Source organism: Delphinapterus leucas, chromosome 2 (assembly GCF_059928025.1).
Source record: "Delphinapterus leucas isolate spDelLeu-1000000601 "Yukka" chromosome 2, BTC_Dleu_Yukka2, whole genome shotgun sequence".
Classification (NCBI taxonomy): domain Eukaryota; kingdom Metazoa; phylum Chordata; class Mammalia; order Artiodactyla; family Monodontidae; genus Delphinapterus; species Delphinapterus leucas.
The window spans coordinates 94,792,147-94,807,220 of NC_143130.1; the positions used below are offsets into that span (position 1 = coordinate 94,792,147).

Genomic DNA, 15,074 nt, shown 5'->3' on the forward strand with positions numbered 1-15,074 from the left:
TAATTTTTGTTTGCGTTGGGTCTTTGTTGCTGCGCGCGGCCTTTCTCTAGTTGCGGCGAGTGGGAGTGGTGGCTTCTCTTGTTGAGCAGCATGGGCTGTAGGTGCGTGGGCTCAGTAGTTGTGGCTCGTGGGCTCTACAGCACAGGCTCAGTAGTTGTGGCACACGGGTTTAGTTGCTCCGCGGCATGTGAGATTTTCCTGGACCAGGGCTTGAACACGTGTCCCCTGCATTGGCAGGCGGATTCTTAACCACTGTGCCACCAGGGAAGCCCCATGTATTTCTTTCTTTTTTTCCTAATATATTTGTTAATTTCATAGCCTCTTCGACCCTTCACCAGGATGTGAGGGCTGAGGAGAGGATTAGTAGAAAATAGTTTGATATTTAACACTTTCTCATTCTTGATATACATATTAATTTGGGGATGACAAGTCAGAGTATAGATGATTGTTTGTGTGGCTCCTGAACTGTGTGTGTGAGACCAGTTTTTGACTGGTTGGATACTATGGATTTATGTCTGTTGAATCTAGACTGGTTGACTCATTGAACGAAGTCCTGACAGTTCTTCATCAGTCTTTATCCAGAGCCCTGAGGTGGTTTTTTCACTTAACTTCGTTATTCTGACTAGGCCTTCAGGGAGCCTCAGCGCTGTGGATTATTAGGGGCCAGACACTCGGAGGCTAGATCCAGGCAGTCTTAAGAAGTACAGCTTATTGATAGGCTGGTTAGCCCCTGAAGTTTTACTTTGCTAACTGAAATTATACATATATTGAAAAAATTCTGTAAAAGGTATCACGTAAGTATTTACTTTGATAACACTTAAAACATATTCAGAATGTGGACAACTGCTTAATGAATATGAGGTTTCCTTTCCTTTTTTTTTTTAAATTTATTTAATTTATGTTTTTTTGGGCTGCATTGGGTCTTCGTTGCTGCACACGGGCTTTCTCTAGTTGTGGCAAGCGGGGGCTACACTTCGTTGTGGTGTGCGGGCTTCTCATTGCAGTGGCTTCTCTTGTTGCAGAGGATGGGCTCTAGGCACACGGGCTTCAGTAATTGTGGCACGCGGACTCAGTAGTTGTGGCTCACGGGCTCTAGAGTGCAGGCTCAGTAGTTGTGGCACACGGACTTAGCTGCTCTGCGGCATGTGGGATCTTCTCCCACCAGGGCTCGAACCCGTGTCCCCTGCATTGGCAGGCGGATCCTTAACCACTGTGCCACCAGGGAAGTCCCTGAGGTTTCCTTTTGAAGTGATGAAAATGTTTTCATTTTCATTTCAGTAGATAGAGGTGGTGGTTGCACATTGTAAATATTCACTTTAAAGTGGTTATGTTATGAGTTTGACTTTTAAAAAGGTATTTATAATTTTATTAGCAATGTCTTAACTATAAGCCTTTGTAAAATGACTTATTTTTTTACAAGAAAAGTAAATACATTTTTCTTGTAGAGTGTGTATAATATACAGATAAGTGAAAATAAGATCATCAATTATCCTGTCTCAAGTAACTGCTCATAACTTTTTTGTTTTGTTTTTCATAACTTTTTAATGGTATATATTTATTAACTTAAAAAAATGAAAATTATATAAAAATGTATAGACCACAATAAAATATATATTCATATATTTTTTAACTAAAAACTTTTCTATTTAATGCATAGCCTGAATGTTTTTCTATATTTTTAAATACTCATCTACAATTTTGTGTAATTACAAAGTATTCCATCATGTAGGTGTATCATAATTTTTAAATGAATCTCCTATCAGTGGATATTTAAGATATTTTATATTATTTCCTTTTCCAAATAATAATTTTAGTACTGAACAGCAAGCACTGTAGCTAAATCCCAGTGTATTTTCATCAAATAATTTCCTGGAACTGGAATTATTGGACTAAAGGGTATATAAAATTTCAAGGCTGTTGTCGTGTATTGCCAAATTGCCATTAGAAGTGTTGAACCAATTTATACTCAGTCATGCCTCAGAGTATATGAGCAGATTGAAATTTAAGACTATTTTTATAATCTAAAAGTGTAAACAGTAACACCAGACATTGAAATACCAGAAGTTATAGAATATACAGAATGTTTGGCAACCTATTTTGATTCCTCATTCCCTTAAAAATAGGAAATGAATGCCTTACCAGCTATGTCTAGAGCGTTACAGCATTTATGTTAGGCAAAATAACAAATTAAATTCTTAATAAAAACATATTTTAGCTTTGGGTTATTTTCTTTTTTTTAAGGTATTATTTACATAAATAAGAACGCCATTTTAAATGTATAGTTTGATGAATTTTGGTAGTTGTATACAAATGTATAACCACCATCACCATCAAAGTACAGAACAGTTTCCTCACCCTAAAAAGTTTCTTCATAATCCTTTGCCCCCATCCACTCTTCTACCCTAGGCAAGCATTCATCTGCCTTCTGTCACTATAGTTTTATTTTTTCAAGAATTTCATATAGGTTTTCCCTGGTGGCACAGTGGATAAGAATCTGCCTGCCAATGCAGGGACACAGGTTCGATCCCTGGTCCAGGAAGATCCCACATGCTGCAGAGCAACTAAGCCCGTGTGCCACAGCTACTGAGCCTGCGCTTTAGAGCCCACAAGCCACAACTACTGAAGCCCGCATGCCTAGAGCCCGTGCTCCGCAACAAGAGAAGCCACTGAAATGAGAAGCCCGCGCACCGCAATGAAGAGTAGCCCCTGCTCACTGCAACTAGAGAAAGCCTGTGTGTAGCAACGAAGACCCAACACAGCCAAAAATTTTTTTTAAAATTTCATATGATTGGAATCAAAAATGTATGGTGTTTTGTGTTTGAGTTCTTTAGCCTAGCATATTTTTGAGATTCGTTCATATTCTGGCAAGTTTTAATATTTTAATCCTTTTTATTGTTGAGTAGTATTCTGTAATATAGATATCCACAATTTATTTATTCACCAATTGATGAACATTTGGGTTGCTTCTAGTTTTGGGCTATTATGAATAATACTGCTGTGAACATTTGCATACTACATCTTTGTGTGGACATATGATTTTATTTCTCTTGGGTTAATTACCTACAAGTACAATTTCTGAGTCATATGGTAATATTAATGTATGTTTAACTTTAGAAGATAGTACCAAACTGTTTTCCAAAGTGGCTCTAGCTTTTGCATTGCCACCAGCAGTGTATGACAGTTTCTCATCCTCACCAACAGGATGTAGTCTTACTACCTTCAGCCTTCCTTGTTGGTATGTAATGTTATCTGTTGACTAATATTATTGTAAACTTTGAATTTTACATCTTTATGAATGCTAGCATATTTTGAAATAGTGGGATGTGAAATAAGGACAGGCATACCTCATTTGATTGCACTTTGCTTTATTGTGCTTTGCAGATAATTTATTTTTTACAAATAGAAGGTTTCTGGCAATCCATCATTGTCGGATGACATTTAGCATTTTTTTAGCAATGAAGTATTTTTTAATTAAGGTATGTACATCTTTTAAAGACATAATGCTATTGCACACTTAATAGACTATAATGTAAACATAACTTTTATGTACACTGGGAAACCTAAAAATTTGTGTGACTTGCTGTATTGTGGTGGTCTGGAACTGAACCTGCAGTATCTCTGAGTTATGCCTGTATATATTCCCACTTTGTGAGAACCGAAGTGGACTGTGTAGGCATATGTTCACGTGATTCCTGTATAATTGAGGGCCCATCATACAGTGTATGATATGATTTTAGTAGTGGTATACAGTTAAATTTAAGTGTCTTCCTGCCTAAGTTAATACCTTTAGGTTTTTGTTTGGATTGTGCTTATTCTAGATCAATGATTCACAAGAAGAGCATTAAACAGTGACTTGTGTTGATGAACAGACTGGTGATTATGGCCCTAGATTTAGAAATTTTAGAATTGAAGGATTAGATATAAAAGAAATACGATTATGACAAAATGGTTATTTGTGTCTTTTTGTTCTTCCCTAGGACATTTTCATTCCATCTCCAAGTTTGGAAGAACGATCAAATGATGAGAAGAAGGATAGAGGTTTGCATAGTTCATCTTTGACTGTTGAGTATTCTAAAACTTCAGAGACTGAACCAAAGAATTCCTCTGAGGATCTTGGGCTTTCTTTGACAGGGGATTCTTGTAAGTTGATGCTTTCTACAAGTGAGTATAGTCAGTCCCCAAAGATAGAAAGCTTGAGTTCTCACAGGATTGATGAAGATGGAGAAAGCACACAGATTGAGGATACTGAACCCATGTCTCCAGTTCTCAATTCTAAACTTGTTCTTGCTGAAAATGATAGTATCCTGATTAATCCAGCACAAGATGGCCAAGTAGAACTGAATCAGAATGATGATAAAACAAAGAGGGTTAACACAGAAAGCAGAGACGACATTAGTATTTTAGCTGATGGTTGCAAAGGCAGAGAAGAAACTGTGGCGGAAGACGTTTGTATTGATCTCACTTGCGATTCAGGTAGTCAGGCAGTTCCCTCTCCAGCTACTCGATCTGAGGCACTCTCTAGTGTGTTAGATCAGGAGGAAGCTATAGAACTTAAAGAACATCATCCAGAGGAGGGGTCTTCAGGGTCTGAGGTGGAAGAAATCCCTGAGACTCCTTGTGAAAGTCAAGGAGAGGAGCCCAAAGAAGAAAATATGGAGAGTGTTGCATTGCACCTTTCTCTGACTGAAACTCAGTCCCAGGGGCTGGGTCTTCCAAAGGAAGTCCCCAAACAAGAATGCCAGGAAGCTATGGAAGTTGAAACCAGTGTGATTAGTATTGATTCCCCCCAAAAGCTTCCAGTACTTGACCAAGAATTGGAACATAAGGATCAGGAAGCATGGGAAGAAGCTACTTCAGAGGACTCGAGTGTTGTCATTGTAGATGTGAAGGAACCATCTCCCAGAGTTGATGTTTCTTCTGAACCTTTAGAGGTAGTGGAAAAATGCTCAGATTCTCAGTTGTGGGAGGATGATGCTCCAGAAATAGAACCATGTGTTGAGAATAGAGCGGATACCCAAGAAGAAAAGAGTGCAGAATATGAAGGAGATCTGAAATCAGTGACTGCAGAAAAAGAACCTGTAGAGGCAGACTCTTCACAGCCTCCCTTGACTTTAGTGAGAACAGATGATGCTCCAGGACCTGGCCAGGAAATGCAGCAGACCCAACCAAAAGAGACAACAGTTAGCACATTAAGGGAAGACTCAAAAATGGCTAATACAAAGCAGCTGGACTCAGGTGTAGGGGCCCAGCCACTGGAGAAAGCCTCTGCCCATGCCTCACAAAGCTTCTGTGAAAGCTCTAGTGGTAAGTGTGATTACAAATTGTTCTGTGTTTCCAACCAAATTATAATTTGGAATGGAAGGTAGGAGAGAACCACATGCTTATTACATCAGGGCTGAAAATTAACTTGGATTTATGTTTATGAGCAACCAATAATAGTTGGGATATTTAAAATTCGGGGTTGTATTTTTCTTTTGTAGCTGTAATTATTTTTAGAATCAGAGATCAGTTGAGGTTTTTATCAGCTTTATAACTCAGGAGTAATCAACATGAATTTTCTAAGTATTTAGAAATTGTACCAATCTGGTATTTTCTACATAGGTTCCAACCTTGTTCCATATTTTTATATTTTGAGAGTGGCTTTGTAGTACAGGGATCTTTTTTGATTACCTTACACAGTTAAATCATATTCAAAACTCTGTGGATTGTTTCTTCCTTATGGGCATTAAGTAAACTTTCTAAATTTGGTTCAACATATATACATCTTAAACCTTAAACTGGGAAAGGTGTTAGCTTGTGTTCTTTATAAAGTCAAGAATGAGAATATAGATTACTTTCTGAAATATTTCTAGGATGTCATGTATGACATTAGCTGAAAAGAATTCAAACTTTCTGAATGTCCAAAGTTAGTATAATTCAAAAACAAAACAGGGACTTCCCTGGTGGTGCAGTGGCTAAGAATCCACCTGCCAATGCAGGGGACACGGGTTCGAGCCCTGGTCCAGGAAGATCCCACATGCTGCAGAGCAACTAAGCCCGTGTGCCACAACTACTGAGTCTGCGCTCTAGAGCCTGTGAGCCACAACTACTGAAGCCCGTGCGCCTAGAGCCCATGCTCCGCAACAAGAGAAGCCATGGCAATGGGAAGCCCGCACACTGCAATAAAGGGTAGCCCTCATTTGCCACAACTAGAGAAAGCCCATGCACGGCAACAAAGACCCAATGCAGCCATAAATCAATTGATAAGTAAACAAAGCAAACTCCAAAAACAAAAGAATAAAAACAAAATACAGACTTAAGAAAGCAAGCTTCTAAGGATATGGAAATGAGAAACAGTATTTAGGTAACACCATAGCTATCAGTATGGGTGATCATAGCTTTCGGCGTTCCTGGAACAGTCCCGTTTATACTTCTTTTTAAGGAGTGATTATTAGTAGTACTTTTTTTAATCTCAAAATTTCCCCTGTTCATTAGGCTTTATATTCATGAATTTTTTTTTCCTCTTCAGAATGAGAAATGTTAGAGCTGAAAAGGAGGTTAGCCGATATTTGAGTTCAGTCTCTTCTTCCTAAAGTCACGTGGCTAGTTAATGATTGAAGTGGAACTAGAACTTAGGTCTCCTGATTCCCAAGTCTATGCTTTTTCCTACTATAAAACTGTATGATATAGTTTCTCTGATTCTGTTGAGTTATGGTAAAGAACTGTCTGAATGACCTAATATTCTATATTATTGAAGATTTTTATAATTTCATTACATCTAAATACTGTTGTCGATCTAAGTCATGTTTTACAGGAAGGTTGCTTTGGTTGCTATACAGAAAGAATCGTGGGTTGGGGAAAGGGGGAGACTTCAGGCAGACAAAGTAATTGATAGGTTGTTGTAATAGTCCAGGAATGAGGCATTGAAGACCAGATAAGGGTAGTGGCAGTGCTGCCTGTATAAGAGCCAATTTTCCATTGGGTTTTAGTGATGTGTTAGATCAGTGGTGCTAAGATAACTTTTCATAAATAGTCTTCTGTAATTAATGCCTGCATATTACATTTGCGTATTATGGTTTGTCACGTAGAAGGATGTACTTAGAGATTTTATACAGATTTTCAGAAGTCTGAATGGTCGATCATAATGTGAGGGATGGTTCCTGTCAAGAAAGCAGAATAGGTGGTTGTTCCAGGAATGAAAATTCTATAAAATATATCTTTGGAACGTATGATGCTTTGTGAGGTGGTTTTTTTTTAAAATTTTAGTTTCTGTATATTCTTTAAGTTCTTTATTAACTTAAAGGACTTGCTTTTTAAAGAGTTGCCAGAGAATGAATGCTTACCTATCAACCCATTTCTTTTTGCTATAACTATGGTGGAATTCTTTGCCATTTAGATAATGACGTTGAGATTCTCCACTTCTGCTTTTCACAGTTTCTTTAGCAGCGCATGTGTACTTTTCATCCTTTATTTCTAAAGTCCATTCATTTTCTCTTTTCATCCCTTCAGGTTGCTAATTCATTTTCTTTCATGTAGATGTAAGAGATGTTTTTTGTTGTTGTTTTGTGATTTTGAAGAAAAAATATCAAGGTGTGCTTGATATTAAAGATAATGAAGGGTGGAAGTGGAATGGGAAGAGATGAAAGAAGAAAAATGTGGTATAATAAGAAATATATTTGGTCTTCATCCAGTTCCTGGCACTGAGCTCCTAAAACCCTTGTAATTCCCTAAGTGATAGGAATAAGCTTAAGCCCTTTCTGTCACACCTGAGTAATGCTATTGAGGTGATTTAGGGTGGGATCTTCCCTACATAGCCTCAGGGATGGGGCTGTTCACCAGAAAGACAAAGTGATTGGAGGGTTGGAACTTCCGGCCCCACCCACCAACTTCCTCGATGGGGGGGGTGGGGATTAAAGCTCTATAAAAACTCGTGAACAACAAAATTTGATGTTACCTGGTTGATAAATGAGCCAGGAGGGTATCAAATCCCAGTTCTAAGGGAGACAGAAGTTCCTGCTATCAGAACCCTCTGGACCTCACCCTGTGTACCTCTTCATATAGCTGTTCATCTGTGTGTCCTTTATAATAAACTGGTAAACGTAAGCAAATGTTTCCCTGAGTACTATAAGTAGCTCTAGCTAATTAATGGAACGTGAGGAAAGTGTCATGGGAACCTGCAGTGTAGAGCCAGTTGCTTAGAAGCACAGGTAACAGCCCGGACTCTGACTGATGTCTTAAGTGAGGGCAGTCTTGTGGGACTGAGCCTTTAACTTGTGGGATCTGATGCTACCTCTGGGTAGACAGTGTCAGAATTGAGTTAACTTCGTAGGACACCCGCTAAGTGTGTGCTGGGAATTGGAGAATTGCTTGACGATGTTGGGAAGCACATTAGACAAACTGTTTTCACAAGGAATAGTGACTGGGTATGCCAGATTATAGTTATTTTGAGCCATTCCAGGAAAGTAAGTACAAATTTTCATCTGTCAGGTTTAAGAACAGCAATCTGGAGTAATTCTTTTATTCTCCCAAACTTAGTCGTTTTATTAAAAGAGATAATTAGGAAATCAGAAAATGTGATTTTGGCAATTTGCTAATTCTGATTAGAAATTGGAACTGAGACCTAGTTAAAAAGTAAAGTTCTGTCTCTTGACAAATGTTTAATTTAATAATGACTAACCGAAATGTGTACAATGGAGATGCTCATATATGTGAGATTTACCATTGCACAGAGATTTAGATATGAACACTACCGCTGTGGCCTAGAGTGAAATGCTGGTCAGTACTGCTGAACTGTGAAACCCAAATGATTTCTGTTAGAACCAATGAGTATTTTGAAGTCCTTTAGCCCAGCGGTCCCCAGCCTTTTTGGCACCAGGGACCGGTTTCTTGGAAGACAGTTTTTCCACAGATGGGGTGGGGGGTGGGGCGGAAGGCGGGGGTGGGGGGGTGGATAGTTCAAGCGGTAACGCAGGCTATGGGGAGCGGGCAGCGGCAGATGAAGCCTCGCTTGCCGCTGCTCACCTCCTGCTGTGCGGCCCGGTTCCTAGCAGGCCCAGTGGTTGGGGACCCCTGCTTTAGCCCATGAAATCCTTTGTCACCTCTTTGAGTAGATTGTAAATTTTAAGTATTAACATCCGATTTTAACATAGAGAATCCTACAGATTGCTAAAGCTTATAAATTAACTCCTTGGGTTAGCATTACACAAAATTAAAACGTCTAGATTTGAAACTATCCAACTTTGTATCACTGAGTATCCCCATATGTACTTACTGTCTTGAGGCTCAGATGTTTCTCTGTTCCTTTTGACCCCATGTTCCTCAGGCCTCCAAACTTTTGGGCTTCCTCTGTTTGCCTGGCCCCTGGTTGTCTACTTTGTGTCAGTCCTGTTGATGGTTGTACAGAGAGCAGAGAAAATAGTAGGAAATTGGTTGAGAGGCCTGGTGAGGGGGGTTGGGAATGAGGCAGAATTTGGGAGCAAAGGAAAAGAATAATTGAGATATTTCTTGCAGTTCTCCTCACTTTTGCTTTTTTTATACTTCTGTTTTGGTTTCCTTTTTGTTTATCTTTGTTTTGTTTTTTGTTTTCTCCAGAAACTCCATTTCATTTTACTTTGCCTAAAGAAGGTGATGTTATTCCACCATTGACTGGTACAACTCCACCTCTTATTGGGCACCTAAAATTGGAGCCCAAGAGACACAGTACTCCTATTGGTGAGTGATTAAAATGTAATGATGTTTAAAGCAGAATTTCTGAGATATCATTCTTTATGCCAGTGATTCTTTTATATCTGAGGAGTTGGGCCTGCCTGATAAGATTGATTTTTGTCTTAGGAAGAATAAGGTTGTGGTGTCTGATTCCATGAGTTTACTCCCAGGAGATGTTGAGCAGTGATGAGAGGAAGGAAAGAAAGGATGGAAGGAAGGAAGAAAGAATATTTATAAAGATTTTATTCTATTACTTGCAAGGCCATAGACTCTGAGTGCTAAGCAATGATATAGAGCTGTTTTATGAGGAAGAGGTAGCAGGTAGGGTAGAAGTACTGTTTATTCAGGACCTTGGCTAATCAGCCTGCTGCTTGACAGGGGAAGAAAATTTAGATCCTCCTTCCCTGAAGCAGCTGGTAGTCTTCTACATTAACCTATTTGTTTTCTCTAGTCAGTGCTGGGAGGTAACAATCATGCCGTCTGGAGTCTCCTGCTACCTATGCTTGATGCTGGCAGATGTGGGTTGGCTGAGGGCTCATGCAGCATCCTTTGTCCAGATGCAGAAGTGGAACTGAATCCTGTTGCTCTTCTTAAGACCAGGTGTCAATACTAGTGCGTAGTTGTTGATACTTGTGACAGGATCTATCCTAGGAATCCTCTTCAATCCTGCAGAGCTATGGAGCCAAACAGGCAAATTGATGACCTTGAATTGTTATTTTTCATATTTGTATTTTAGTGTTCTTTCTTCCTTCCTTCCCCCTGCCTCCCTTCTTTCAGGTATTAGCAACTATCCCGAAAGCACCATAGCAACCAGTGATGTCATGTCTGAAAGCATGGTGGAGACCAACGACCCCATGCTTGGGAATGAAAAAGGAGATTCTGGGGCTGCCCCAGAAATGGGTGATCAATTGTGTCTGAGAATGAAATTGGTCAGTCCTGAGACTGAGGCGAGTGAAGAGTCTTTGCAGTTTAGTCTGGAAAGTAAGTTTTATTTTGTGTTAATCTTGGGTAACTAGTAGCTCCACATCTTCTGGAAGTATTAATTATCTTCTAGTTTTAATGATGATACTTTTATAATTATAAATGTATTTGTAAAGTCTTATTCTCATGAATTTAATTCTTTGTTTTAGGCTAGTCACTGTTAATGTTACTGCAGATGTTCTGTTTTGTAACCTCTGTGGTACTGCTTGTATCTCTGTATTAAACTTGTGTCTATATAAACTAATTGGTTTTCATAATCAGAAGGAGTTCAGAAGTGGGTAGAAAATTTAGGATTGTGGATTCACATTGTAGGTTTATGTTAGCTATTTCCCACATTAATTGCAAGTTGTTTGGTGTGGCTAGAATACAGAGAAGGTATGAGGGAATGGCTGCGAAGTCGGGACTAGATTCTGAAAGGCCTTTTACATCATGCTGAACAGCTGAAGAATTTTAGGCAAGGGAGTAATATGATCAGATTTGCTTTTTTTAAAGGATCATCTGAATGTTTGAAAAATTTGTGCCTTTGTTCATCATTCCTTTCCTTGCCCATTTTCTATTCTGCTGCCTGGCAAATGCAGTCTTTAACCAGGAAGTGGGGTCATTAGTAGTGGGGATGGAGGTGAGGGGATGAATTTGAGAGATGAATAGTAGAATAGAGAGGACCTTGGGACCAGTTAAATATGGAAGCAAGAGAGAGGAAAAAATATAGAATGACTTTATATCTACATTTTGTTTTCATGATAGCACTCTGAAGTAGATATCCTTATTTCCATTTTATTGGTGAGAAAACTGAGACTAAGAGAGGTTTTAAACCTGAGGTTACAGTAATTGGTAAGAGGTGGAGCTGGAGTGTGAAGCAGATCCATCTGACTCTAAAGCTTATAATTCTTCCATTAGGTAGTTTGTAAAAGTGGTTTAATGGCATTAGAAGAGGAAGAAGTTTTATAAAGGAGATTGTAAAGGAATATTCCAAGAAGAGGACTAGGAGAGTATAACGCCATGGAAGCCTAAGGGAAGGAGAGTTAAAAGAAGACAACAATGTTATATGGAGAAGTGAGGGTCTAGTAAGATATATCTGAAAATGTACACTGGACTTGGCAATTAGGATCCGTTTGGTGACTCTAGCAAGAACTATTACAGTATAGTGGTTTGGGTAGGAGCTATACTGAAGGTAATTGAGGAGTGAAGGGGAGGAGAAGAGGCAGCAAATGTATTCTACTTTTGAGAAGTTTATGTGAGAAAGGAAGAAAAAATATGGCAAGTTAGAGAGAAATACAGGACTGAAGGAGTTTTTTTTTTTTTTTTTTTTTCCTTTTTAGACTGAGGGATACCTGAGCAGGTTTATAGATTGAAAGGAAATCTCCAAAAGAGAGATGGGTTAAAAATGAGACCCCTGAGAGAGAGATGGAAGGGGAGCTTTCAAAGACCACAGATAGAGTGAGTGGACTTGAATAAGGATTTCTCATTCTCTGAGACCAAAGAAAAGAAATTTTAGCTAATATATTTTGAGTTCTTACTATATGCCAGGCATATATTCCATACATGTACAGCTCATTAAATCTCATAACAAACCTGTAAAATAGATCCTATTGTTATTCTCATTTTACAGCTAAGGAAACTGAGGCACAGAGAGGTTGGGCATGTTCTCTAGAGTCACACAGCTAGTAAATAAAGTAGCCTGAATTCAAAGTAGTTCCAAGAACCAGAAGTCTGGTTCTGAATTATAGTGCTATTCTGTTTCTCAGTGCTTATTGATTTGAAAATTAGAACCTCAGTAGAAATAAAGTATTTCATGTTTCCATCCTTACTGTCATCTTCTCTGAAATCAAGTAGGACTTATCAAGGGAGAGTACATAGTAGCTTTGAATCTTTAGATTTGAAATTACAATTGGGAAGACCTTAAATGGAGCTAAATGTTAAAGATGACCATATTAGTAAATTTTCCTACCTTTCCTGATAATCAGGCACCGTACTCACAGTTTTCCTCATTTTATCCTCACAACAAACCTATGAGGGTTGGTCTTGCAGCTTGTGGGATCTTAGTTCCCAGACCAGGGATTGAACCCCAGGCCCACAGCAGTGAAAGTGCAGTGCAGAGTCTTAACCACCTGGACTGCCAGGGAATTCCTGTGTTGGTCCCTTTTTATCCCTATTTTATGGATGAGGAAACTGACTCAGAAGATGAAGTTTACCCCCAGGTTGGACTGCTAAGTGCTAGAGCCAGGGCCTGAACCAGGTTTCTGTATCAGAGCCAGTGCTCTAACCACCAAACTTCAGCTGCCTCCTTGACAGACTATTCAGATTATATTGGGTTATGACTTATTTTAGAAATGTTTAAAAATATTTGTTATTTTCTCTAAGGCTGGAATGAATTGTAAATGAACAAATTTTAATCCCTAGGCATTAGTAGCATTGCTTTGAGACTATAGGATTCTTTTCAGTATGACCTTTAATTTTTGCTACAGTTTCTTTCTTGAAAATGTGTTTTATTTTTCAAATATCTATCCCAAAAGCACTTTGGGAAGAACTTGAGTACCTTCTATGTATGGGTTCTTTTAAAACTGTACACTGTTTAAAATTTGTGCATGAACCTGAGACATTTTCCTACATGATTGATTTCATTAAAGTTTTTCCTTTTTAAAAAAATTTTATTGAAGTTGATTTACAATGTTGTGTTAGTTTCAGATTAATAAACGTTTTTAGAAGTTTTTTTCAATTTGTTTTAAAATTTTTTAATTAAAATTTTTTTGTTTATTAATTTTGTGTTTTTTTACTACATAATTTTTTTACTTGTATGAGAAGAGATGGATTGAGATTCAGAAGTTTCATTTTCATTTTTAAATGTTACTGCTTAGTAATTCATTATATTGTATTTCTGGAGAAACTGAATAGTCTTCTGTAGGAAGTTTGAAAGAAAATTGGTAGAAGTCAGAAAGACATACCTGGTGGCGCAGTGGTTGAGAGTCCGCCTGCCAATGCAGGGGACACGGGTTCGTGCCCTGGTCCGGGAGGATCCCACGTGCCGCGGAGCGGCTGGGCCCGTGAGCCATGGCCGCTGAGCCTGCGCATCCGGAGCCTGTGCTCCGCAATGGGAGAGGCCACAGCAGTGAGAGGCCCGTGTACCGCAAAAAAAAAAAATGTTAAGTCTTTTCATGTTCACTTATTATTCTTACCCATTTCCTTTTTATTATTTGTTGCAAATACTAGTAAAGCAGGTTTTTATTTTTCATTTTTATTATTTTTTTTTATGTCATAGTGAAAGGAGGCCTTCAGAAGCTTCTGAAATCCAAGCATTATTTTAGAGTATCATTGGGTTTGAGCAGGTTTTTAAGAGAAGGTTTTAAGGTGTGATACTGAGTTCTGTTTCTCTTTCCTTTCTTTACTTGCTTTTGTTTTTATTCAGAGCCAGCAACTGGTGAAAGAAAAAATGGATCTACTGCTGTTGCTGAGGCTGTTACCAGGTAACCAGAGCTGGTTGCTATTTAGAGGAGTTTAATATACAAAGCCACTGGTAATGAGGGGAAGATAATTTATCAAGAGAGGAAAAAAACTTAAAAGGAAACTTCAGCATAAAGGATTTAGCAGTGTGTTGAATGTAACCCTAGGCTTTCTTATTAATACTTTAATAAAGCTTTTGCTATACTTAGAATAAGGTATTTAATGGTGTTTCCCTTTCTCCCTTTTGTTCATGTGGGAGTGCCATTTTTTCTTTTTCTGTGGGTGAGATTGAGATTGTTTTTGCTATTGGTGAGGAAACAGGGTTAACGAGATAGCCATAGACCTTTTTCCTTTTATGGTCCGGCGCCGCAGCCCCCCCCCCCCTCACATAGCCTCAGGCCATTTTCTCTTCTGCCTGCCAAATTAGCTACAGCCTTGAAGTGTTATTTTTGCTTTGTCATGAATGCTGTAATGCCTTGAGGGTGAGTATGACCCCATCCTGAGGCTCTGGTGGTAAGCTTTGCCATCTGGTGGCCGTGAGAATAGAATTGTTTCATTGGTTTCTGGCGTGAGTCATCCAGTATGAAAATACTACCAGCGGTTGTTGAAATATAAGTGAGGATTCTTAAATCAGGCTAGACAGGTACTGTACGTAAGTAAAGCAGGCTAGGTGCAAGAGCATGAAATGTTGACGATGATAGCCAGCTGAACATTTAAAAGGGGGGGGTAGCCCTTGCTCATTTCCAGCCGGTTATTACCGTGCACACCTACTGCTGCCAAATCTTTAAATTTGTAAAGAGAAATCAGGATTTTTAAAAATAAAATTTCCTGCTTGTCTGTAGACTAAATTTGATCCTTAGTTGGAAGTTTCTGACCCATCTGAATCCTTTGATTTGTACCAAGCTGTGTCTAGAGAGATTGGTTGTTTTCTGAGTTTTTGCATATTTAATCTGAAAGATAAGTACCTTTGA

General features: G+C 38.7%; 1 protein-coding gene across 6 annotated transcripts in view; it reads left to right on the plus strand.

The window, feature by feature from the left end:
- TP53BP1 (tumor protein p53 binding protein 1) overlaps positions 1-15,074 on the plus strand; it is a 66,305-nt gene that overhangs the window by 20,810 nt on the left and 30,421 nt on the right. For 3 of the 6 annotated variants that reach the window (XM_022587278.2, XM_022587280.2, XM_022587279.2), the window contains exons 12-15: positions 3,978-5,304; positions 9,571-9,690; positions 10,462-10,665; positions 14,069-14,126. In XM_022587278.2, coding sequence (XP_022442986.1) covers positions 3,978-5,304; positions 9,571-9,690; positions 10,462-10,665; positions 14,069-14,126 — 1,709 coding nt within the window. Of the gene's footprint in view, positions 1-3,977; positions 5,305-9,570; positions 9,691-10,184; positions 10,297-10,461; positions 10,666-14,068; positions 14,127-15,074 lie in introns of those variants that run through there. The other 3 variants (XM_022587283.2, XM_022587284.2, XM_022587282.2) reach the window with 3 other exon arrangements.